The 24026-nt window shown below is 37.7% G+C and overlaps 1 protein-coding gene across 6 annotated transcripts in view; it reads right to left on the bottom strand.

Moving 5' to 3' along the window:
* Window positions 1–24026, bottom strand: part of lrp8 (low density lipoprotein receptor-related protein 8, apolipoprotein e receptor) — a 153934-nt gene continuing 129908 nt past the window's right edge. For 2 of the 6 annotated variants that reach the window (XM_084426309.1, XM_084426310.1), the window contains exons 11-19: window positions 19548–19775; window positions 17548–17666; window positions 16560–16699; window positions 11799–11940; window positions 8538–8690; window positions 7940–8326; window positions 4954–5028; window positions 1408–1595; window positions 1–162 (exon numbers count right to left, since the gene is read on the bottom strand). In XM_084426309.1, the coding sequence (XP_084282435.1) occupies window positions 124–162; window positions 1408–1595; window positions 4954–5028; window positions 7940–8326; window positions 8538–8690; window positions 11799–11940; window positions 16560–16699; window positions 17548–17666; window positions 19548–19775 (1471 nt within the window). In that variant the 3' untranslated portion in view covers window positions 1–123. Of the gene's footprint in view, window positions 163–1172; window positions 1596–4953; window positions 5029–7939; window positions 8327–8537; window positions 8691–11798; window positions 11941–16559; window positions 16700–17547; window positions 17667–19547; window positions 19776–24026 lie in introns of those variants that run through there. The other 4 variants (XM_084426306.1, XM_084426307.1, XM_084426308.1 and 1 more) reach the window with 2 other exon arrangements.

The following is a 24026-nucleotide window of genomic DNA, read 5'->3' as shown; positions in this document are numbered from 1 at the left end:
TTTTGGCTCTCTGCGCCTTGCTGCGTTGTCTCGTGCGATCTCCTCGATGGAAGGAGAGATGGAGGACTAAAGGACGCATGGATTCGGGGATGGAGAAGGAGAGAGCAAGAGCGAGAATCGCCCTCAGGGGAATCCGTCATCATCAGGACCGAGCGCCACGCGCTGCGGAGAGCAGATAAAAAACAAGTTACACGTGTTGAGAGAAAGAGCGAGAGAAACAAATACATAGAAAGCAATGAGAAAGCCCATGGAGAAGGAGACACATCCGATATGCAGATCCCCCTACACACACTGTGACGAGTGCGGCGTGTGGGGCGCTGGAGAGAATCCTGTTATGCCACTGGGGCGGCTCGCACTGTTGCTGCCACACGACTGATGTCTTTATCTCTGCTTGTGCTTGACATGTCGACTGTAGCACAGGAAGCGCAAAACACACTGTTATAATCCCTCCATCTGACTAACTCTTTACTATTAAAGCCCAGGCCACGTGAATATTACCCAAATAAATATAACACCTAAACAGCAAAACACCTAAATAAATAAATTATAAAATATTAAAAGATTGTCCAGTCATTTAAGGTGCTCATTGCTCATCCCTAAAACAATTATACTAAAAAAAACAACAACTATGGGATAATGGGAGAGCACAATTTCAAAGCTTTCAAACATGGAAAGCATTTAAAGCTTTACACACACAACACGGAAAAAGACAAAGACTATGGCTGCATCCAAGATCACATACTTTCCTACTACACAGCAGGTGAAAAACAGTATGTGAAGAGTAGTATGCCTGAAATGGCAGTATTCATAAAACAGCGAAAAGTTCCTAGATGACCTACTACTTCCAGCGAGATTCTGAAGTGTGCATCAAAAGGCCATGGGAGAGGATTTATGAATGGCAGTGAAGCAAAGCAACTGACGCTGGTAGGTCATATAATAATAATAATAATAACGAGGCAAATGTAGCATGTCCAGATTAAATTCATACTACACACATTCATACTATATAGAAGGTATTTTTAACGGTCATGATGTAACTATTTATTTTATTTTAAAAAGTACCTACTTGGAGAGTACGTGATTTAGAACGCAGCCTATGGGAAACAAACAGACAACTATTTAAACTTCACATGGTAATCCGTACACAAATTAATTAAACATACATTTGGAATGAAAATGTGTGGTGAATTATGAGTATAAATATGAGTGAGAAAAGAGGCAGCATAATGCCCTCTCTTAAGGATTTTTGTCTTAGCCCCCCCCTCGTTTTTATCACTATTGCCTTCCTCCCTTTGTTCACTTTGCACTGGACAGCATAGGTGCCCCTGAGTACCAATGAGCTGCCGGGTCTGGGATACTGCCCCCCAGTGGCAGTGCTAGGTATGGCTGTCTGGCACTGCCACTCACTGGTGGGTAGACGTGGCCGATCTGCTCGCTGCGGCCGATGTGGATTTCGTCGTCGTCGTCCTCCGTGGTCTTGCGGTAAACGGGGTTATCGAAGTTCATGCTCTTGGTATTCCGTCTCCTCCAGTTGCGCCACACCAGGTAACCTCCGGTACACATCAGGCCGATGACCACTGTGGCAAGGATAGGAACTGCATGCGTTTAACACACAGCCAACACATATGGCAGGGGCGTTAACACAGCCAGGGGACACAGAGCAGCGCATAATGACACACACACATATACAAGCTCACACACTCAAACCTTAAGGTGCATCATGGCAGACCAGGGTCAAATGATTTTATTAAAATCCTTTCTAAAGCAACAAATATGGGGAGAATAAGAAAAAGATGCATCAAAGCATTCCACAGATTCCTCAGATGATACTATAGCACTAGTGCACAAAATACACTATGCTCAAAAGAGCATATTTCTATCCTGCTCATAATATATCAGCAATATGCATATGGTGTGCTTTATGTGCATTTTCTGTATGCATGGAAGACAGTATAACATTTAATTAAAAAATGCTAAATAAATGTATGTATTATTAGGTTTTGGGTAAAATCAGGCATGAAACTTTTTTTTTTTTTTTTTTTCACAAATTCTCAGTGAATAAATGTTGGTGTACTTCATCTCAGAAAGAATTTGAATCTGAATTTGTTTATTTTCTATTGGGTTTGCAGTTTTTGTAACCTTGTTAACAAAATCTAGGACATTAAAATTGAGTATTAAATTAATATAAACTAAGTTCAATTAAATTGAGTTTGAGAGAATCTGGATTTTTATTTTCGATAATAACTGAATTAAACATGCAATGCAATGAGGATAGGTGGCAACAATTAAGTATGCATACTGTTTCACATACAATAAAAAAGATAGTAAGCAATATGTGGTAGCAATAAGGTGACAAAATACATTTATAATGTTACAAAAGCTTTCTATTTCAAGTAAATGTTGTTATTTTGAACTTTCTATTTTTCATAGAATCCTTAAAAAAAAACCGTATCACTGTTTCCACAAAATTATTAAGCAGCACAGATGTTTTTAAAACAGATAATAATAAGAAATGTTATTTTGTGCTGCAAATCTGCATATTATACTGATTTCTGAAAGATCATGTGTCACTAATGGCTGCTAAAAATTCAGCTATGCCATCACAGAAATAAATTACAATTGAAAATCTATTATAATAGACTGTTATTTTGTATTTATTTTTTTGGTATAGTATTTTTTTGGGGGGGACCAAACAAATGTATTGGTCAGCATAAGAGACTTCTCTCAAAAACACTGACAAATCGAATAGACCCCACACTTTTGAATGGTAGTATGCATAATTTAAGAACAGTCTGATCATATCACTATCAAAAGAACTACTTAAAAAGCTACTTTAAAAATAGCAGATATGTATATTTGAACTAGGGCTGCCAAAGACATACCTTTCCCACTCACTCTCTCTCACTCTCTCTCTCTCTCTCTCTCTCTCTCTCTCTCTCTCTCTCTCTCTCTCTCTAACACACACACACAGGCTTAGTGGAATATGTGAAGGGGGTGCTCACATGCTGCTCATTAAGAAAGCAGGGGTCTAAGGGGACCAGGAGAAATCGAATTGGACTGTGTGTATGCGAACACACGCCTACATGCGAATGGTTGGGGGGAGAGCATTGCTATTCAGGGTGAATTGATAATGTGTGGCTGGCAAACCCCTTCCCTAATTTAAAAGATCAGCCGTGGCTGCTCTGGTCCCCTGGAAGTTCACCCTAATTGCTCTTTTGTCTGAGGGGGCCGCAGAGACCTCCTCATGATGTGTTTTCCTCCATCACTCAGGTTCTATTGTCTGGCTATAAACACTTGGATTGCATTCTGTCTATGAATTACATATATATTTTTTTTTTTTTACTACTACAAAAGAAAGCATTTAGAAAAAAGTCACAATTTTAAGATAAGAGGGGTGGACAAAGAGTGATCATAATTACATTATTTTTTTTAGAGGAGAGGTATTTCACTTAGTGTCGTTCATTTGAATATGAGTACAGACAAGGTCATTTCAATCCCACTAAGCCACTCAACAGACACAGCTCAGACAATCAATGAAGCCCATCAGGTCCTTTTGACAGAGACTTTGATACATTTACATATACAGTACTTTATATACACATATACTGTTTAGTTCAATCAAACAGTCAAAAGGATGATGTATATAAACTAACTGAGAGAATGATCACAAAATCAAAATGCATGAGTGACACTAATATATAATGGCAAAAATAACCATTTATAAAGCACTAATTTCATAACGAGCACAATTTCTTTTTAAACACGTTGTAAAATACTGTCATTTATGAAATAAACCCTTTAATTTTAAATACAATTTAAGATAAATCGACAGAATTTGTGGATGGAGTAATGTACAGTAAAGCTCTTACAAAAAGTCTATGGGGTGAATAGGTACGGCACCGTGATGAGAGTTTGAGATATGGAACTGTCATTGCTGAAATATAACCACATTCAGCATTCAACATTTATCAGCTTCACTTGTGCAAAATTTGATACGCATGTGACAATTATCTATACAGCAAAAATGTGTCATCATCAACTCAAAAGGACAATTTAGACTTTATAGTTCAAAATTCTAATAATATATTAACATTATGAAACCAATGTTTAAAAAGTTTAATTGAATTTTCTTGCATAAAATGGACCTCATTACTAAAAAAAACAATATTTGGGGAAATTAATATTTAGGAGGATCCTTTATAGGCAAGTTGAAAGAAAGGTTTATTTATATAATATTTATAATGACACTGAGTGAATATACAGGACATTTTTTTATTGCTTCAAAAAATTACAAATGTTAAAAAAACAAAGACAAAAGCTATTAAACAATTTTAAACCAATGCCACAGACTTCTCAATAACTGTCATCAACTGTCGCACAATGTTGTTTCGAGGCAACAAGCACCTTCATTAAATTCTTTCAATAAAAAATTATTCAAATTCATACAAATAATTCATTTCTAAATGCCTAAACTTGCTAAGATGCGTGTCCTTCACATGGTTTACCATGCCAGAATAAGAATTGACCACGTGTTGTAAGTAATGTGACCGTGAAAAAGCTTTTACTAGTTTATTCCAAGTAATCTCTTAGAATAGATATTTATTATTAAGATAAGAGTTTTGTTTTATGAATTATGTGCTTGTAAAGTGAAGAAAATTGTGTTGCCACACTGATCATGTAACTGTTTTAAGAGCTATACTGTACACACATGTATCTTTGTTTAAAAATTAGCGTAATTAGGAGTAATTAGCATGCTGTCGATAGCACTGAAGTTGTATTTAACCTGGAATTTTAAGATAAATGGAGCAGCAGCAAGTTTATAAATGGCTAGTTAAGACCACCATAAGTGTCTCCAAAGCAAGTAGTGCACGTAAAGCTGAAGGCAAAAGCTGTGTATCTACAGGGTGAACAAGGCTGAATTCAAAATGCAGTATAAAATGCTTTAAAACTCACCTATTGGAATGACAATACCCAGAACCGCAACAGTTATATTGCTACCAAGGAGGAAGTGATCATTTCCACTGCCAGCTGTAATAGAGAGAGAAAGAAGAGAGAAAGAGAAAGATGGGCAACAATAGAGAAACACTTTATTAACTTTCCATTTAATCACAAGGTCATAACAGATCGTGTCATCTGCAATGTCTGCATTGTATTGTCCACAATTATTGAGACTTGAGTAAATGATGACTGGATTTTCTATTCCTTTATAGCATCAAAAAAAATACTGACTCAGGTACAGTATTTTGTCACCACCATTTTCGTTTAGATGAATCTTCTGCAGTTTGTATAATAAAGTGACCATTTACCTTGATATCTTGCTCAAGGCCATATATTGCTATTCATATACCACTTTGCTTTACGCTGTTGCTTGCCCTCTTAAGGTTTCCACCGAATAAATCCCACCTCAATCTCACTATTAGCACAAGCCCCTCCATTAGCTACAGCAATTAATAGTGTCTGATAATGGAGTCTGAGCTGAGAGATTAAGAGGACTAGATGGTACATCACTGGCATACAGATACAGACAACATAGCCTGAGGGGTAAAAAAAAAAAAAAAAAAAAAAAAAAGGGCTTGGAAAATCGGTACGAAACAAAAGAAATGCAGTATAGACAGTAATGATTGCAAATAAAGGGAAAGGTAATGAAGAAAACATATTGTCAGAAATGGACTCCTCTTAATGCTACAGTGAGCATGTTATTTATGGGATACCGCTGACATGTGGGTTTCTATGGCAACACTTCATTTGAATAATCTGCTTCTGTTTCCATATAATGTATAGTTCCTGTTGAAGTGGATTGTTTTTTTGTTTCCCTTAAAAGAGCATTGAATTTCCCTTCATGATAAACAATTTATCAAAATCAAACAAAAGCATTAATCAGAGCCATATGTCTGAAAAGATGAGGCAGTGTCTCCAAACCCACAGACAAGCTCATTAATGTGGAAATGATTTTAGTATAAGCAATTCACCTGTAACAGGTGATACTGACAAAATCCATTAAGAGCAGTGAATACTGCTAACACACTTCCTACATTTACAAGCTATGATTTGATGAATTTTTTTTTGCAATATGTGATATATTTCACAAAATACTACAGGTACATTCAAGCTGGTGTTTGCCACTTAAATTGCTGTTTGCAGCTACATTCACATTCACTATCACTATCCCAAACTTTTAAACAATAGTGTTTTTTTTTTTCCGGATAATTCTCTCTGAATCTACATACCAGTCTTTGTTTTTATTAGCAAGCAGCCATAAAAGACAGAAAAGGTGCTGGCATAATTCATCACTACCTCAGTGCAGCAATTTACAGGTTTTATCTAATGGAGAGTTTCACCACTTCTGCCGTGTAATATGCTGGTGGTCATAAAATATGCAAGAACCAAATGTATGGTTAGCATCAAGAATGGCTGCTTCTGCGCTTTGATTGTGGGACTGGGGGTAAAAGGTGACTAAAATGGTTGTTTTTCTATCTTTCTTGACAAAGGCTTGACAGACAACAAACTTGTGAAGGATTTCATGAATGTAGATCCTATTACTGAAGTCACTAATGCCCTTTTCCTGCTGCGTCCAGGTGGCCGTGTACCTGAGCGTCCCCACACATTGCCCAATGGCTGTGGGGGGGGTGAGAGAGAAACACTGACTGTGGAGAGGAACAAGGCTGAGGGCAATGTTCATCAGTCAGGGCTGGCTGCTCTAATTCAGCTCAGACACACACTGGGACCCTGGGCGACTACTGCAGCCTCATCTATCACTCTCAAGTGGCCCGGCGATGCTCGGCAAGTAAATTCCACCGCACATTAACTTTCACAGACTCTGAGGATTACTGTACAAGTACTGTACGAGAGCATTTATATGAGCGTCATGCCTTCAGCTGAATATCATTAGTGCTGAAGTTCAGTACAACAACACCTTCATGTGATATTGGTTTTATACAACAGTCCTATGAATATTTACATAAGGGTTAATTTCATATATGCTACCGTTTCAAAAGTTTGGGGTCGGTAAGAGTTTTTAAATGTTTTTTAAAGTCTCTTATGCTCACCAAGGTGGCATTTACTTGATCAAAATACAGTAAAAACAGTAATATTCTAAAATAGTATTGTAATTTAAAATAACTGTTTTCTATTTTAATATATTTTTAAACTGTAATTTATTACTGTGATGGCAAAGCTGAATTTTCTGCAGTTTTCAGTGTCACATGATCCTTCAGAAATCATTCCAATATACTGATTTGATGATCCAATATTCTGATTTAATATCCTTATTATGATCAATGTTCAAAACAATTCTGCGTAATATTTTTTGAAAACGGTGATTTTTTTTTTTTCAGGATGCTTTGATGAATAGAAGGTTCAACACAACATTTTAAATATTTTACTCTCATTTTTGATCAGTTTGTTTCTTGATAAATAAAAGCAGTCATTAAAAAAAGCCTTGACTCCAAACTTTTGATGATTTCATATGATTTTGAAAAACATTTATACCATTTTTAAGAAAAGTTTAAATTACATTATAAAAATGTCACAATGTGTAACCATCAAGTATAAGTAAAATGTTTATTATACCTCAATAAACATTTTGTTTCTCAATATACACATATTGTTTAATTATTAATTCATTACATTTTTGGAGAGCTCAATCACATGACATTTTGCAACCTGGAATACCCTTTCCTTGACTTAAAAAAGATCAAATGATCTGATATTTTGATACATATTGATCTATACACACAATCATTAGGCTTTGCCTAATGTCTCTATGATATAATTTCCCATTTTATGCATAAAAATGAAAAGCATGCTCATCACAGTAGAGGTGTACTCAAGTCATTGTATGATTTGCACTGTAATATAATTTTGAATAAAAACTATTCAAAACAGACAAAAAGAGCATCATGTCACTGACTCATAACGCAAAACAGAAGCTCAAACTCACCTCGATGAGAGAGATTGGCATTGGCCCCTTGTATGCTGTTGCCGTGGGCAATGGTTGTAGATGTCTGCCTGTGATCTGCTGTCGTCTGAGTGGAGGTTGGCTGTTTCCATGGCGCTGTAGTGCTGGGCTGAGTGGTCACAGTTGTTGAAGTGGCCGTGGAGTGTGTGGTGGTGGAACGATGTGTTCTGGAATGAGTGGATGTGCTGGGGCTGCTGGTGGTTGTACTTGATACTGTCGCTGTAGGTGTAGTTGTAGTAATTGTACTGGTGGTTGTAAGGACACTGGTGCTTGTAGTTGGAGCGGTGGTTGTAGGGGTCACAGAAGTAGAAGGTTCTGGTGGTGTTGTTGTAGTGGTTGTACTTACAGCAGTTGCTGTTTTGGGTTTGACTACAACAAACAAAATAGATATGATGGAAGAGTCAGATTTGTGCTTCCTAGAAACAACGGAAGTTGAAACTTCCTGTAATCTCCTCAGTCTGTCTAAATCACAACATTCAACTCTCAAAATCTACTCATAATCATGAATCTTAAGATATTTGTTTCTTCAAAGTGTGTACTAGTATGTGAAAACTTGACCAAGGGCTCTGTATTTTGTTACCTGTCACACAGCGGCGCATGTCCGGGCCCAGTTCCATGCTGTCGGGGCAGGCACATGTGTACTTGGGTGAGTGGTCTGTGATCTGAGGAGCTCTGAGGCACAGGTACTCACAGCCTCCATTGGGCAAACTTCCCATGTTGCATGTGTCTGGAGCTACAGAGGAAAAACTCATTTAATTCTGATGTATTAGCCTCTGGGATGGTTGCATAGTAGTACTGTATATGACCACAGACATTAAAATATTAACTATTAAGATGCATTCACATTGACAAAACACTGGAAGTGAAAGTTGTACCACATGAGGTTTGGAAATAAATAGTTGAGGGTTCAGTGTATTTATTCAGCTTAATTTACCACAAAATTGGTTTCTATGCAGTTGTTCATGGGTATAAATTGGATATGGATATTAATCACTTCATTCATGGGTTTTGAGTATGACAAATTACATAAATTTAAATATACACTACCGTTCAAAAGTTTGGAGTCAGTAAGATTTGTATTACTTTATTATTATATTCGTCAAGGATGCATTAAATTGATCAAACGTGACAGTAAAGACATTTGTAATGTTACAAAAATGTTTTATTTTAAATAAATGAGGTTCTTTTGAACTTTTATAATCATCAAAGGATCCTGAAAAACAAAAATATGTTGACAGCACAACAGTTGTTAACATTGAAAATAAGAAGAAATGTCACCAAATCAAATCAGCATGTTAGAATTGCTGATTGTTCATGTCATGTCGTAATTACCGTAATTATGAGAGGACAACATATGCCAATATGACTCTGCAGCAGTCACGTGTTGCAAGTCGAAGCTCTTGGAAAAATCCCAGTTTACAAGTTGTAATTACGAGTTTTATGAGGATGTATGTGGTTTTTACAAGTCGTAATCTCATAATTACGGCAATTATGACATGGCGTGTACACACCTAATGATTTCTGAAGGATCATGTGACACTGAAGACTGTGAAGGCTGCTGAAAATTCAGCTTTGCCATCACAGGAATAAATTACATTTTAGAATATATTACAATAGAAAACAGTTTATTTAAATTGTAATCATATTTCACAATATTACTTTTAAAAAAAATCAAATAAATGCAGCCTTGATGGGCATAAGAGACTACAAACAAACAAACGTAAAACATTTGAACAGCAAAAAAAAAAAAAAAAACTGTACGGACAGCAAACTTTTGAATGGTATGCGTGTATACATTTAAGTATGGTAATCTATTTTCATTTTATATTTCATCTTAATACTAATATTTGAACTACTTTTTTTCTTTTAATTTAACGCAAATAAACACCACAATTAATATACCCTAGTAGAGATTTATATGTAAAATGCAACATTAACAACAGTCAATAATCATGCATTTCTACTGTAACGTGTATAGAAGCCTACAGTGTATGCAAACATGGACAAATCATTAATTAGTTGGCTTGAGAAACGGTCATATTTGCACTTAAACGTCAATAAAAAAAGAGATATGCATGTATGTGTCTGTGGGTTGATAAAAGGATAGATTTAATACAAATACATTAAAATAACAGGAATTGATTTTCTTTTGATGTTGTCTTCATTTGAACAAATACAGCAATGCATGGAAATCCATATGAAAGTTTGTTTAGCTCTACAAACACAACTCAGAAAGCTCTTTGATTCAATAATGTTTAATGCCTATCTCTTCCTTAAGAAACAGTTTCATAAAATCTAGTTTTGCAGGCATGCATAGCTGATTAATATTTCACACAGAGGCACTTGAGTTAAAAAAGCAGTTGGATTCCATTCTCATCATTTCTCGTTCAGCATAAGTGTGTTTTCCTGCTTTCGTTTGCATTTTCAGAGCAACACATTTAATTCCTTGATTTAGATTTAAATAGCACTTCTCATTTATTAATGTAAGGAGTCTGTAAATTGGCTCTTCTGCTGGCACGCTGCATGTGGTCCGTTTGTGATAAAAGGATGAAAACAAAGAATCCAAATCTGCACACACACACATGCACGCAAACAGCCTCTTTAATTTTCTCTGCCTGTCTCTAGAATAACAATTCACCATAAATATGCTATTCAATGATAGGACCATTATTACTAGGGGAAAAAAAGAGTCAGCAAAGATTTGCCTCTCATCATTATAACAATGCTAAAAAGGTGACACTGTGAAAAGAATACGGTTCAAGCATTGTTTCTATTAGCTCCTGAGAGGCATTAGCTGAATTAAGCAGGCGTTTTTTGCCACTGTACCTAAAATGGCCTCTGTACATTTGAAATGAGCAGTGGCATAACTTTGTTTTAAAAAGTGGGTGAGACGGGAATGTGTGTGTGTGTGTGTGTGTGTGTGTGTGCGTGCGTGCTAGGACAATGCTATATCAGCTATGTAAAATAATAATTGCTGAAAAAAATAACATTACGATGTCCAGAAATCCAGAAATGTTTTAATGTGATAGTTTAGTTCTTACATCTATTGTATCTAAAATATATTGTTAGTCCCGAGATTCCTCAAGTTAGTGAATAAATAGGCTTCATAGATCCGTGATTAGCATTTGTATTCCCTAATGGTCTGGTGGTAAAACTTTTGTTAAGCGTGTCAGAGGTTCGAGTTCTAATCCGCCCTCATATTTTTTTTCTCTCCTCATTTAAATAAAAAATGTTCATCAATGATTGTATATCAAGAGCATGGACATGTTTGTGTGCATTTTGTTGGAAAGAATAGGGAGTCTCAGCATTAAGCGATAGACTGACATGCTCGTCTGTGTGAAGACTGCACACGAGCCAAAAGAGAACGTTCCGGCACTGATAACATTGGCAACCAACATTCAGCATGACTTCAAAAACAACACATTCCAGCGCCAGATTGCCTCTTATTTAACACAAATGAATGTCAACTGGATGTGTTTCATTAGCAGTACATCCATGCAGCGACACGTTTCAAAAAAGTGGTCTTTTAAATGGTCTTTTCAGACTTATCATAGTCATATCTTAATCAGTCATATTCGAAGGCATTTTCTGGAATCTGTTTATTACTGCGCAGCAAGTTAGGTTTAGGGGACTCAACCGACGTTGATGAGGAGACGCACTAGAGTATAAATATTATTGAACGAGGACGTCGATTGTAGACGAGACCCAGTTACAGGTAAACTAACGTCGACTGTAGACGTTTGGGGACGTCAATTGTAGATGAGACCCTGGTAGACTTAAGTCAGGTGCGAAAGAAGAAAAATCTACCACAGCATCTACCTGCATTACACTTATTTCTCACCTTTAGGCTGCTGGAGCTCGTGGAACACCACCACATCCAGCGGGTTGTTGAGATGTTGAGCCAGCATTGCCACATCATGCCCTGTCAGTCGATTCACACTGTAGATGGCCTCATCCTCCAAGTCTGTCCAGTAAACCCGGTCCTGTAGAAACATACAGAATGTGAATTCTGCACAAGCAGGAGCAATTGCAGTCCTCTAGTTCAAACATTACAGCATGGGACTAGCAAAGGAGAGATCATGGGTTCGATTCCAAGGGAATGCATGAACTGATCAAATTTATATCTTGAATACAAGTTGCTTTGGATAAAAGCGTGGATAAAGGAATAAATGCGAATTGTTATTTAGGAAAATAAATAATACTAAAAAACTTAATTAAATAATTAATTTGTTGACTCCTTTCTTGTTTGTTATGCGGCAAATCGCTGGACTGCGAGACCCGGGCTGTATTTTTTGACCGCCTACTCCCACCCGCAGTAAAGGAAAAACCACCCGCTACCGTGAGATTTGCACTGGGTTCCGATTCAGCCCTCTAATACCAATACACAGGACACAAAAGACACTTGGATAGAATGAATCAAAAGCAGGTGTGTTTGGTTGGTCATGTATTTATGTATGCAATACACCAAAAAGGAGAGAAAGGGAGGAAGATGACAATGAAGATAAACGCTCCTGTGCCTTTTCATCAGGCTAATTAAAGCTCGCAGCTCTATCTCTCCTTTGTATCTACACCTACATGAGCCGGAAAGCACGCGCTCGACTATCTGACAATACCACTTTCAACATTCTCCCCTTCTCCGTCTGCCTCCCTCCTCTAAACAGTCCTTATCAGCCGCTACAGAAAAATTGCAAATGTGCATGGTGAGATGGGGCTGTTACTATGACAACCTGACATTCATCTCCTTTTCAAACGGACACGGAAATGGATGAGGAAGTTCGGAACGGGGTGTTCTTGGGGTAACAAAAGAAAAAGAGGGGAGGGCGCAAAAAAAGAAGATGGAGCGGACTGAGCATGCCCAAGAGATCGTCTGGCTCCGAGTATTAGAGGATGTTTACAGAGCTGTGCTTTTTTGGAAAGGTCAGGCTGCTGGATCCCAGTGGAGCTCCATCAGGTGCTTCTGCTGGTGGCAGCTGATCAGTAGGACTCCTTAACCTCGACAAGACAGCATTCAAATTCTGCCGCATTGCAGCCCTCATCTAATGCTTGGGCAACGAGGCCACCATATCTGATCTAGATAACTGCTTTAATCTATGACACAAAAGGCTGGCTTCTATCGTCTACGTCTGAAATCTGTACTCCTTGAGTGTGGGGAGCATCTTTATTAAAACCTTTCATCATAGTATTCGCTTCATTTGGGAAGAAGCAACTATCCCTGTGGGATTGGATTTGCCTTGACATTTTCAATGCTGCCCACTAACCAATGAAATAATTTGAAAGCTGGTGTAGAGATATTGGTCTGTTTTATGAGACAGGGCAATGTAAAGGTCACACATTGTCTGAAAAGGTGACTGAAAAATTGAGTAAATTTCGTATATGCAATTTAAGGTCTGCCGTGTCGGAAGCCAATATGTGGGGTCCAGTATTGTCTTGTTTAAGTCGCTAAAATAAATGAAACTTAGTTTGCTAAAACCCTCTGTCATAGTTCTCATATCACATTCTCACTTATGTTTATCTGAATTAGCTTCTTTTTTTTTTCTTTTTTTTTACTATTATTTAAATAAATACATGCAAAATAAATACACTACCGTTTAAAAGTTTGACAACTGCTAGATTTCTTAAATGTTTTTGAAAGAAGTCTCTTATCCTCTCCAGGGCTGCATTTATTTGATCAAAAATACAGTAAAAATAGTAATTCTGTTAAACATTATTACAATTAAAAATAATTATTTTCTATTTTAATATATTTGAAATGTGATGGGAAAGCTGAATTTTCAACAGTCATTACTCCACATGATCGTTTAGAAATCATTCTAATACACTGATTTAGTGCTCAAGAAACATTTCTTATTAGTATCTACATTATTAAGCTACAGCTGTTAAGCAGCACAGCTGTTTTAACATTGGTATTAATAAGAAATGTTTCTTGAGCACCAAATCAGTGTATATATGTTTAGTCTTTTCCAGAATTCTTTGTTGAATAGAAAGTTCAGAAGAAAGACAGTGACTTTCACATTGTAACAAAAAATTATAAATAAATAAATAAATATATATATTTTTTCTGTAACAATGTGAAAGTCTTTACTGTCACTTTTGATCAATTTAATGTGTCCTTGCAGAATAAAAGTATTCATTTCTTTCAAAAAGCTTACTGACCACAACCTTTTGAATGGTTGTGTATGTTCATTATAATAAAATTAATAATATTATACAATTAAATGATTATATTAATAATATTATTTCATTAATGTTCTGTTCCTCACACAAAAAATATCACATGTACCCTAGAGCTGTGGAAAACAGGGCACGATTTGTAGTTAACACTTTTATGGGTGTTTCTCTGAATAATATTTTGAAGATGGAACTCAATGGGGTCCATCAACTATTTGGTTACTGACAAACTTCAAAATATCTTCTTTTGTGCTCCGTTGAAGAAAGAAATTCATACAGGTTTAGAACAAATTGAGGGTGAGTAAATGATGACAGAAATTTTATTTTTGGGTCAACTATCCCTTTTCTGTCATGACAACTCTAAGGAGATTGGTTTGGAAATAGAGATCGGCATGGTAATGGATATGGCAATGTTAATGTATTTGGTCTTGGTGGAATAGATCTGCTACGCTGCTGCTGCTACAGAACAAATACAGAGACTTACTACTGCCAATACATTCACAGACATTGCTGTGAGCATGTAAGACAGAGGCTGCTCCTGCTGCACATGTAACATACATGATTAAACCCCAGTAGCAGATCTATACAGGTGGAGTTGGGGAAGGTGGAGGGTTTCTGAAAGCACGCTGCAGACTGCTAACAGCAACACCCTAGCCTGGATGCCAGCCGAACTTCGCCCCGCCCACAACATTTTTAGGTCGGGAAGTTCGGTCTGGACTTGATCCGTTGTGGAGCTATTATGCCCAAACCAAAGCTGTTCGGACCAATCAAATTGTCAGGGCGGGTTTTATACGATGATGGACAGATGATCAACAGTAACGTAATCATCCACGTCACCAAAGAGCGCTTGGGTTGAATTAGTTTACAACGAAGATGACTGCTGCTGGAGAATTGAGATTTCACACTTACAAATAAGTCAGATAGAATAAATGCATATTTGGTGTAGCCTACTGTCCGAGGAGAGGGCTCTGGGCTCGGTATTCGGCCCGAACCCTGCCCCCGTATTCCTGGCTGTGGAAGAACAAGCCAAGAGTGAGTGGAGGGATGCTGAAAACTGTCAAGGAATGTTAGGTGAGTTGACAGAGTGAATATATATATGCTTCCCCTCAAGCTGATAGGGTAGACATGGTAATTGTTTGATGACAAGTTGATTGGATTGATTATTTGAACGTGCTCCTCCCGAACATCGTGTAGATTCCGCCAACGCGTCTGCTATAGAAGATATCGTCAGTGCATTCATTTTAAAAGAGGAACAGAGAACTGTGATCAAGGCGTTTGTCGATCGGAAAGATGAATGAAGAACATACGTCACTTACTCCATTGCTCTGATTGGTTGTAGATCTATCCAATTGAGTGCAGAGGCATTTTCCTTCCTGGTTCGGTTGAAACACGCCCCATAATCACAGCCCAATGGAGCAGTATCAGACTCACATTCTGACTAGAATCTGAGTATGACAACGTCAGGCTAGCAACACCCCGGAATTTGTTTGAATGTTGAGCCGCAGCTCATTGGAGGCTGATGCAACAGCAACCAATCAGCTGTGCTATGTAGATAATGATGTGATCGCTACCAAATGAGTCAAAGACTTATCAGCCTGCACCATCTAGAGTTTCATGCCAGAATTGGGTATTAGTGCTTTTTGTTCGCTTTTTGCAGCACACTTTCAGAAACCCTCCACCTTCCCCAGCTCCACCTGTATATATCTGCTACTGGGGTTTAATCAAGTAAGCTATCAACCACCAAAAGGAAATGTGTAGAAAATAAATGTAATATGAGCTGGTAGGAATGAGAAATTATGTAATTAAAAATAATGAACCAAAATAATGAGCTTATTGGAAATGGCTCCTGCACCAAAGACTAAACGACTGTTTCATACAGAAATATCCCTATGCTCCTTTTGTACATCTACAAGAAACCCCAAAATTTAGGGGAAGTTATTGGCTACAGTTGTCAATTACAGTTTTGCAACTTCAACAGCCAAGTGGAGAACTTTAGGACCAGCCTCAAGGGTACTGCAGTAATGTAGCATTCATTTTTCATGTGCCCTGGACAAAAGTAAAAGGCCCCTTTTTCTAGGGCTCAGCCCCAGGTTTCCATCTTACTGAGTTGGCTCATCGACTGGCCTGATGAAGGGCATTAGGCTATCTATTGCTTGGGCTGGGTCCTGCCTTCAGGTACCAAAGGAGTTGCCAAAGTAAAAATTTGGTTTGCGTCTTTGGCTGGTGCCAAGCACCCACAGCCATCCATCTCTTGCCAGTGCTACTGTCTCACAGTGAGAACCTTGTTCTCCAATTACAGCCTGTGAGCAAAAAACATTTATTTATGTGAAGCCAAACTAAGCTTAGAAACATCTCAAGGCTTGTTTTTGTCAATGTCGCTCCATCTGTGCCTACATAAATGAGAATGTCAGTACTATTTGATAAATTTGCTTGCCTCAAAAAGAGTCAGGGCGAAGGGATGTCCCAGATGATCCATGGAGGATAGCAAAACTCTACGGTTGTCTCCATTCAGGTCCACACTGGATATCAGATGAAGCTTGGAATCGACCCAGTAGAGTCGTCTACTAGATAGATCTGGAAGATGAAAGAACTTTTATATGTAGTGTATATGTAGTGCTTTAATAATACAACAAATGCTTTTAATTTAATTTGATTGGTCAAACGAAGCATTGAATAGTGGGTAGAATGTGAAGGGATAATTCATATTTCAGTTCATATTCTATTATTTTTCATATATCAAGTAAAAATAAAGGCAGTTTGAAATGAAATGAAAGGCACAGCTGAAATCACAATGAATAAAAAAACATAAAAAAAACCCCACAGTGTGCTCCAAAATCTTACAGCAAGGCTACTTGCTCTTTTTTCCCATTAAAAATGTATTTTGTTTCAATACAGACAAAGCAATTCTCAATTCAACCTTTTTTGTCAATAACTTTTTTCTATCTATAACTGCTTTTTCAAATGGGTTTCATGTTAAGCGAGCTAGGGAAATAATGGCGATATTGACAGCGTTGCTTGAGCAATTCCATTTAGTTTTTCCCAAACTGACGGGTGATTTATGAGGAACAATATAGGTGAATGATTCAAAGCCCTGTTGGCCACAGGAGGCTGCTCTTCATTATTAACACTCTTTCTTCTCCTTCTGCCTCTGTGTTTGTTTGGTCTTTCTTGATCCTAATGGTTTTCTCTTTCTTTTCAGGTATTTTGGCTGGTGTCTTGTTATGATGGCAAACGCAGCTCTCTCATGTCTTGCTTTTTGGTATGGTATGCTTTGTTTTGCTTTCTGCTGTTTCTCTTTTATGTTTTGTTGTCTTTTCTGCTATTCTCTAGTGTGTGTTTCTCTACTTTGACTATATTTGAAGATGTGAATACATTTGTTGTGAACGGAGGAACTGAATTGCAAAACTTTCAAAAGGTTTTACCGAGCGCAATCCCATTGGGCCACTCGATCCTCTCTGAAACCAGAACCTGTCGATCCACCCCGTTCATTCCAGCTTTCTCAATCTTTGCCTGTGTTCCCCAATCCGACCAGTACATGAACCTGGGGGGTCAAAACAAACAAAAACAAAACGTTCATGATCAGAATTACGGCCATATCTAGACCAGTGGTTCTCAACCTTTGCGACTCCAAGGTCGCCTATTGTCGACAACAATATTCAAAGGCCCCATAACTTCCATTTGTTTGTGATTTACTGGATAAGGATTAAGGATAATGGATTTAAAAACTTTTTTTTCCCTACTCAATACAATTTTGTAGAGCTTGGCATAACCAGAAAAAAAATTATATAAAATGCCCATAAAATGCCCCTCACATATCCAGGTTTTAAAGCCCCACTAGGTAAGATTTCCGTTTTGGTCAAACAACGACCCCTAGAGTCGCTGTGGACTACTTGTATTTAACGTTACTGTCGTAAATACCACTCACTCACGCAGAGCAGTCTCTTCACTCACGGCCTGATCCCCTCCCCCCTGTATACCGGTCCCTGTTCAGTCGGAAGGAAGCTGTAACGAGTGAAAATAAGGTGTGGCCCCTTTAAGAGCTGCGCGCGCCCTGTTTAACTGTCGGCAGTCTGTATTGTATGTGTGCCTCGAACACCCCGTAAGCTGGTTGTTTCTATTTGATGCTCATTCTTGTCCTATTTTTGTCTATCAAGTAATGCTGTGGACGGTAGAACGTGTGACAGACAGTTACACGAGTTCGATTGGGGAATAAACACAACGCGTTACAAATCGTCGGACATCGAACAAGCACAGCTAGCCTCCGAAGATGTCTAAGTTACTAATCCATCAACAAGAACGCCAGGTGCTTTTTAGCTCACACCAACGAGTGAAAGCTTGTCCGAGTGATATACAATATAAGCAATATACTTACAAGTCCAACAGCATGTGAGGACGTGTTGGGGGAAGTGAGGTAGCCTATGCCGTAAAGCAGTCGAATTTTGTAGTTCTTTGTGTGCGCGGGGGTTACTACCCGAACCCCGAAGTTTAAAAGTACGATTAAAAACGATACAGACCCCGTCAGGCTATGGCAGACATGTCATTCAACCTATTGTAAGTCGATGTACCACCACAAGAGTCTTGGAAATATATTATGAAGGTTGAAAAGTTACCTAGTGCTGCTTTAATATCTAATAAATATCTTGATTTTTAGTTGTCTTGTCTGATTTTAATGCTATTTTTGTCAAATTTATATCATTTTAAGCCTTCATCTTGAGGCTCCCTTAGAAGTATGCAAAATCTATTTCCCCCGCATTTTCAGAGCTAGTGGGAAAATCTGTGGAATACTGCAAAATGAATTTAAACAGAGTAAAATGTGTAAAACGGTGGTTTACCATTCTTATTGGAAACTGAAAATATTTAAATTAGCCAAAAGACTAGGGGATATGTGAATGACAGCTTTAAAACTCTACAAAAAACAGTAGAGCTTTCTAAGGAGCTTCCTGGGTTGGAGCCACAAAAGCTTCATGCTATCAAGCAAATGAGATACAGTTGAGGGGAAAATTAGGGAGCTCCGATGGCTCATCACCTGCCAAAAATAGGATGAAGAGGTAAGTGTATGCTCATTAAAAAGAGTCAGTATATAGCTCTGGCCCTATACGAGCGAAGTGGGCACTTTAACCACAGGCAACAATTAGTTGGTATGCTGACCAGTATGACACTCATTTGCATGTTTTTCATGCTCTTCTACTTCTGTAATATGCTGAAAAGAGCCCTGAGGGGAAAGATTCATCATGATGAACGTCAGTAAAAGAAGAAATTATACATACGAAGTGAAGGAACCTTTGGCAATAATCTCGGTGTGTTGACAGATCATGCACATACATCCTCTTAACATTATTCATTATAATTTAATGATTATTTAATGCAACATTCCCACTTTCGAGTCTGCCCGATTTTTACATTATAAACATTTTATTGTTACCCTTGTCTTGGATCAACGGCGATGGCACGTGGTTCGCCAAGATCTGTGTCGATCAACACCTTCCTCTTTTTGCCATCGCCAGTTGCGACAGAGATGGTTTTGTGTCCAGAGTCGGTCCAGTAGATGTTCTTATGGACCCAATCCATTGCTAAGCCCTCTGGGGAATGTAGCGCAGTGTCTATGAGTGTGATCTGTTGGGAAGTGTCGTTGGCTTTGTTGATGTATGCACTGAAGAGGAACAAACACACTGTTAATCTACATTCACAGCGTTTTAAGCAGATGTTATGCATCTATCTATTCATAAACATTCACAAGGTATTTGACGCATCCGTCAGATTCATGGTGAATAAGCACATCGTGAATATCTGGCACTCACAGCTGTTGTTTACATACACATACTGTAGGCAGCAAAGTGAAGCAACATCTGCAAGTTTCTCAAAGAACAATTGTAGGACAAAATGGCTGTCTCTTGTGATCTTTTCCTGTATACGAAAACTACAGTGATTTACAGTGAAGCAGATATGATTGCCTTTTGAAGCATGGTGAAATCTGATGTGACTGTGACTGATCTTATGATTCAGCACTCATGAGAAAGCGCCTCATGAGAAATATTTTTGGTGTCACCTGGGTCATTTGCTAAAAGGGATGCCATTTGAAAGCTCATACTGTACATGTGTAAACAAGAACTAGCGAGTAGCTCGTGCCAATAGTGACATAAAAATAATAGCCTAATATTTTGTGTGTTTTTGGCTTGTCCCCGGACCTGTTTCCTCCTTCTCCTTGCTATACTAACAAGCATATTTTCACAAAAACACAATATGGAAATAAAAGATAGCATTTTCTCTGTAATCTTTGTATATACTATTCACTACAGTTCAAAAGTTTGGGGTCAGTAAGATTGTAGATGCATTAAATTGATCAAAACTGACAATAAAGACCATTTGTAAACATTTCAAAAGATTTCTATTTCAATACTGTTTCCACAAACATATTAAGCAGCACAACTGTTTTCAATATTGAAAATAATAAGAAATGTTTCTTGAGCACCAAATAAGCATATTCAAATTATTTCTGAAGGATCAATGAAATTAATCCTGAACTGGATTAATGAATGACTGCTAAAAGTTCAGCTTTGCCATCACAGGAATACATTTTACATTTTAAAATAAGTAAAAATAAAATATAGTTATTTCAAACTTTAATAATAATAATAATAAAACAATTAATGTATTTTTGGTCAAATAAATCCAGCCTTGGTGAGCATTAGAGACTTCTTTCAAAAACATTACCCTATTATGGTTTTTGAATATTCCCTTTCATGCAGTGTGTAATATAGCTGTTTGTGAGTGTAAACGTTCTGCAAAGTGAAGTCGAAAGTGCACCCAAAAGAAAGAATCGACTCTGAACTGCCTTTACGAGTCGTTTGTATTTTCTATTTCCAAGGGTTCTACGTCACTAGAAAAAACATTTGCATAATGCCCACCTATGTTGTATTTTGTCCAGCCCTCAAAGTTTATTTTATCTTCAAGACTTTAATGCGGGATTCACAAAATGCTTGCTCTTGAAAGATGGGCCAGTCCCCAGTTTATTCTGAGCTTGCTCCTCAGAATCACAACCTCTAAGTATGAATAATTATTGATGTATATATTTTCTACCGGGTGTTCAAAATATGTAGTTTTGTGTTTTATATTAGGTCTCCGCCTAACTCACGTTATTACTGTCTTACTGAAATACTTCTGCTAATCATCTGTGGGCCACTATTACCTAAAACCTAAAACTGTGTCTTTTAATGCAGATTGTCTGTCATTCTTACTACTTTGAGTAAAGATAAAGGATGGAGCAAGATTTGTTTTACAAACGTTTGTTACATCAGTCATTCACATTAGCACCTGTCTAACGTATGCACCGTTATTGATACAGTTCCCGCATGTGCACCACAATAAATTAGAAATATACACATCGGTTTGTTGATGGACATACTCTTGTTAATGCTGATGGTGAGGAATTACAGTTGCATCATATCATAATGTACCTCAAACTGAGTAGCTTATCACTGAGAAACGTCCTGCTCGAGTCGTCCTTGCGATGGAGGTTCGAGTTGAATAACTACTTCTTTCAATGTTTCACCATTGGACTCACACTCAGATTGATATGGTAAAATCAACGTCATCATTACTGTCTTTACAGTGTCTACAACTGCTGAGCTGTAGCCTCCGGACGGAGCTGAAGTTTATGGTAATGGACCTTTAGCTTAGTCATTTTATGTTTGACTTTCAGTAAATAATAAGCTTAAAAATCCTGTCAACTCTTTTACCATGTTGGTAGAAAATACCAGCATTAAAACTGTAGATTTGTCCAATAGAATGTTTAAAATCTTAAAACACTTACTTCAAATCTACAACATATTTACTTTTAATATCAAAATGAAAAAGGAACCCATTTTATAGAATGACCCATCTTTCATTGGCAGTGAGGGGGTGCTTTATGTTATAACCTGGTAATTTCCCATTTGCAGTCAACTAGAGCCCTTAACAGATACTGCCTCAACAGCCATCATAATGGGCCCATCTCCCCTTATAAGACACAGGACTTTCAGTCACTCTTTTCAGAGAGGATCTTAAGTGAATCACAAGGACAGAGGAAATAGAAGCCAGGGAACATTTCTATTGTGCTTTCGTTGGCTTGACTAGGAGCTCTATTAATAGGAACAGATTCCCTGGCCCCTTTCAAACACTGATGATTCACAAATGAGACAAAAAGAATAAAAAATAAAGAGATAAAGTGAACAATGTGACTAAACAAGATGAGATGTTCAATATAATGTGATGTCAACCACTTAATTGCATGTTCATTTTTTTATATTCATTATAATGATAGTAAAAGGAGATAATTGAAAAAAATATATACTAGTACGGTCAATTATGGACCAAATTCAACAGCAACATTTATAAAAGTACTATAAAACCATGTCCTTACCAGGCACAACACAATAAATTACAGAGGAAATTTCAGTAAGAATAATGCCATCAAAATGACAGCCATTCACATTTTTGATTTGTAATATTTTACTGATTAAAGGCACACTATGTAGAAATTGTGTTTTTGTCAAACAGCGACCCCTAGAGTCACTGTGGAATACTTGCACTGTCGTAAATACCCACCCCCACCCTGTACACCGGTACCTGTTCGGTAGGATAGAAGCGTTGGGCATGGAACAGGCACAGATAGACTCCGAAGATATTGACCAGGTAATGTTTTTCACGATTTCATACAAATATTAGGCTACTGCATAGTCTACTGAACTACTGATGATGGTAATAGGATAATAATAAGTTTATGTCAAGTGCTAGACATCAATAAAGTTAAATGTACGTCGCATTATTTCATAACATTGGCCGTTATGATGTCATTAGACATGATTATTGCAATTTATCATAATAGTTTGCAAATTGTGCTCGTTTACACTATTTACAACCTCTAGGCTTATTTATGTCCTGATAATTATGTGAGATATTGACAACTGTTCTCATGATAAATCGCAGGAATCAACGTCAACAGCGTAGTTTACAAATAAGAGATTTACTTACTAGTCCATCAACAAGATCGCCAGGTCAGCATCGCTGTTGCATCCAGTGCTGCTTTTTAGCTCGCACCAACGAGTGAAAGCCTGACCGAGTGGGACTCTTGTCCGGTTCCTCACGCGGTCAGATTCTCTTTTCCTTTTCCTACACTCTTCCGACCGCGCTTTCTTTGTTTTTTCCATCGTCGAGTCTCCCAAGAATCACGTCTGAAATGCGCGCAAGTGTCTTCGTGCTTCATTTGTTGTTGATGTGTGTGACGTCGTTGCCGTAAAGCAAGTCGTGATTCTCGCGAGATTTGTCGGGGTTGCCCCTCTCAAACTTGCATTGCTGGTTTTTCCAGTGGCGTCCCCCCCAAGCTTTACTACCAGGATGATTCGCCCTACTATGAGTTTGTTTACCACCGAAATGACTTTGAAGCTGTTATATTAAGGTACAATTCTTGCATAGTGTGCCTTTAAATTTAACTGTAGGTGTGGCTACTCAGTACAACACAACTGAAATAATAATGTCCTTTTGCTCACCACAACACTTAGTAACAAGTTAAAGTGAGTCAAACCATCTATCAAAGCGCTACCCACAGGGTGTTTTGAGTTCACGCAAGGATAAAACAGTGATTTTCTTGATCTTGTCTGTTTAAAAGCGGGGTTTGGGTTCCCTCTGACATCTTAATTACAGTAGGAGCCTTGCATCACATTAACCACATTAATGTTAATTGGAATGAATCTAAGCAATAAACACAACATTAATCTATCAACCTTTATGTTGAATCAAAAAGAGTCATTTTGAGCTCTCATGCAGGTGAACCAAGACTCATCATTTAACAAAACACCTCAATATTCAAGTAATACTGTATTTACTGTGGATTCAAACAATGGCCTTTAAAATGTATTTGCCTCAT

This window comes from Rutilus rutilus (genome assembly GCF_951802725.1).
Source record: "Rutilus rutilus genome assembly, chromosome: 12".
In the NCBI taxonomy this organism is placed as follows: domain Eukaryota; kingdom Metazoa; phylum Chordata; class Actinopteri; order Cypriniformes; family Leuciscidae; genus Rutilus; species Rutilus rutilus.
This window is presented reverse-complemented; position numbering and strand designations above follow the sequence as displayed.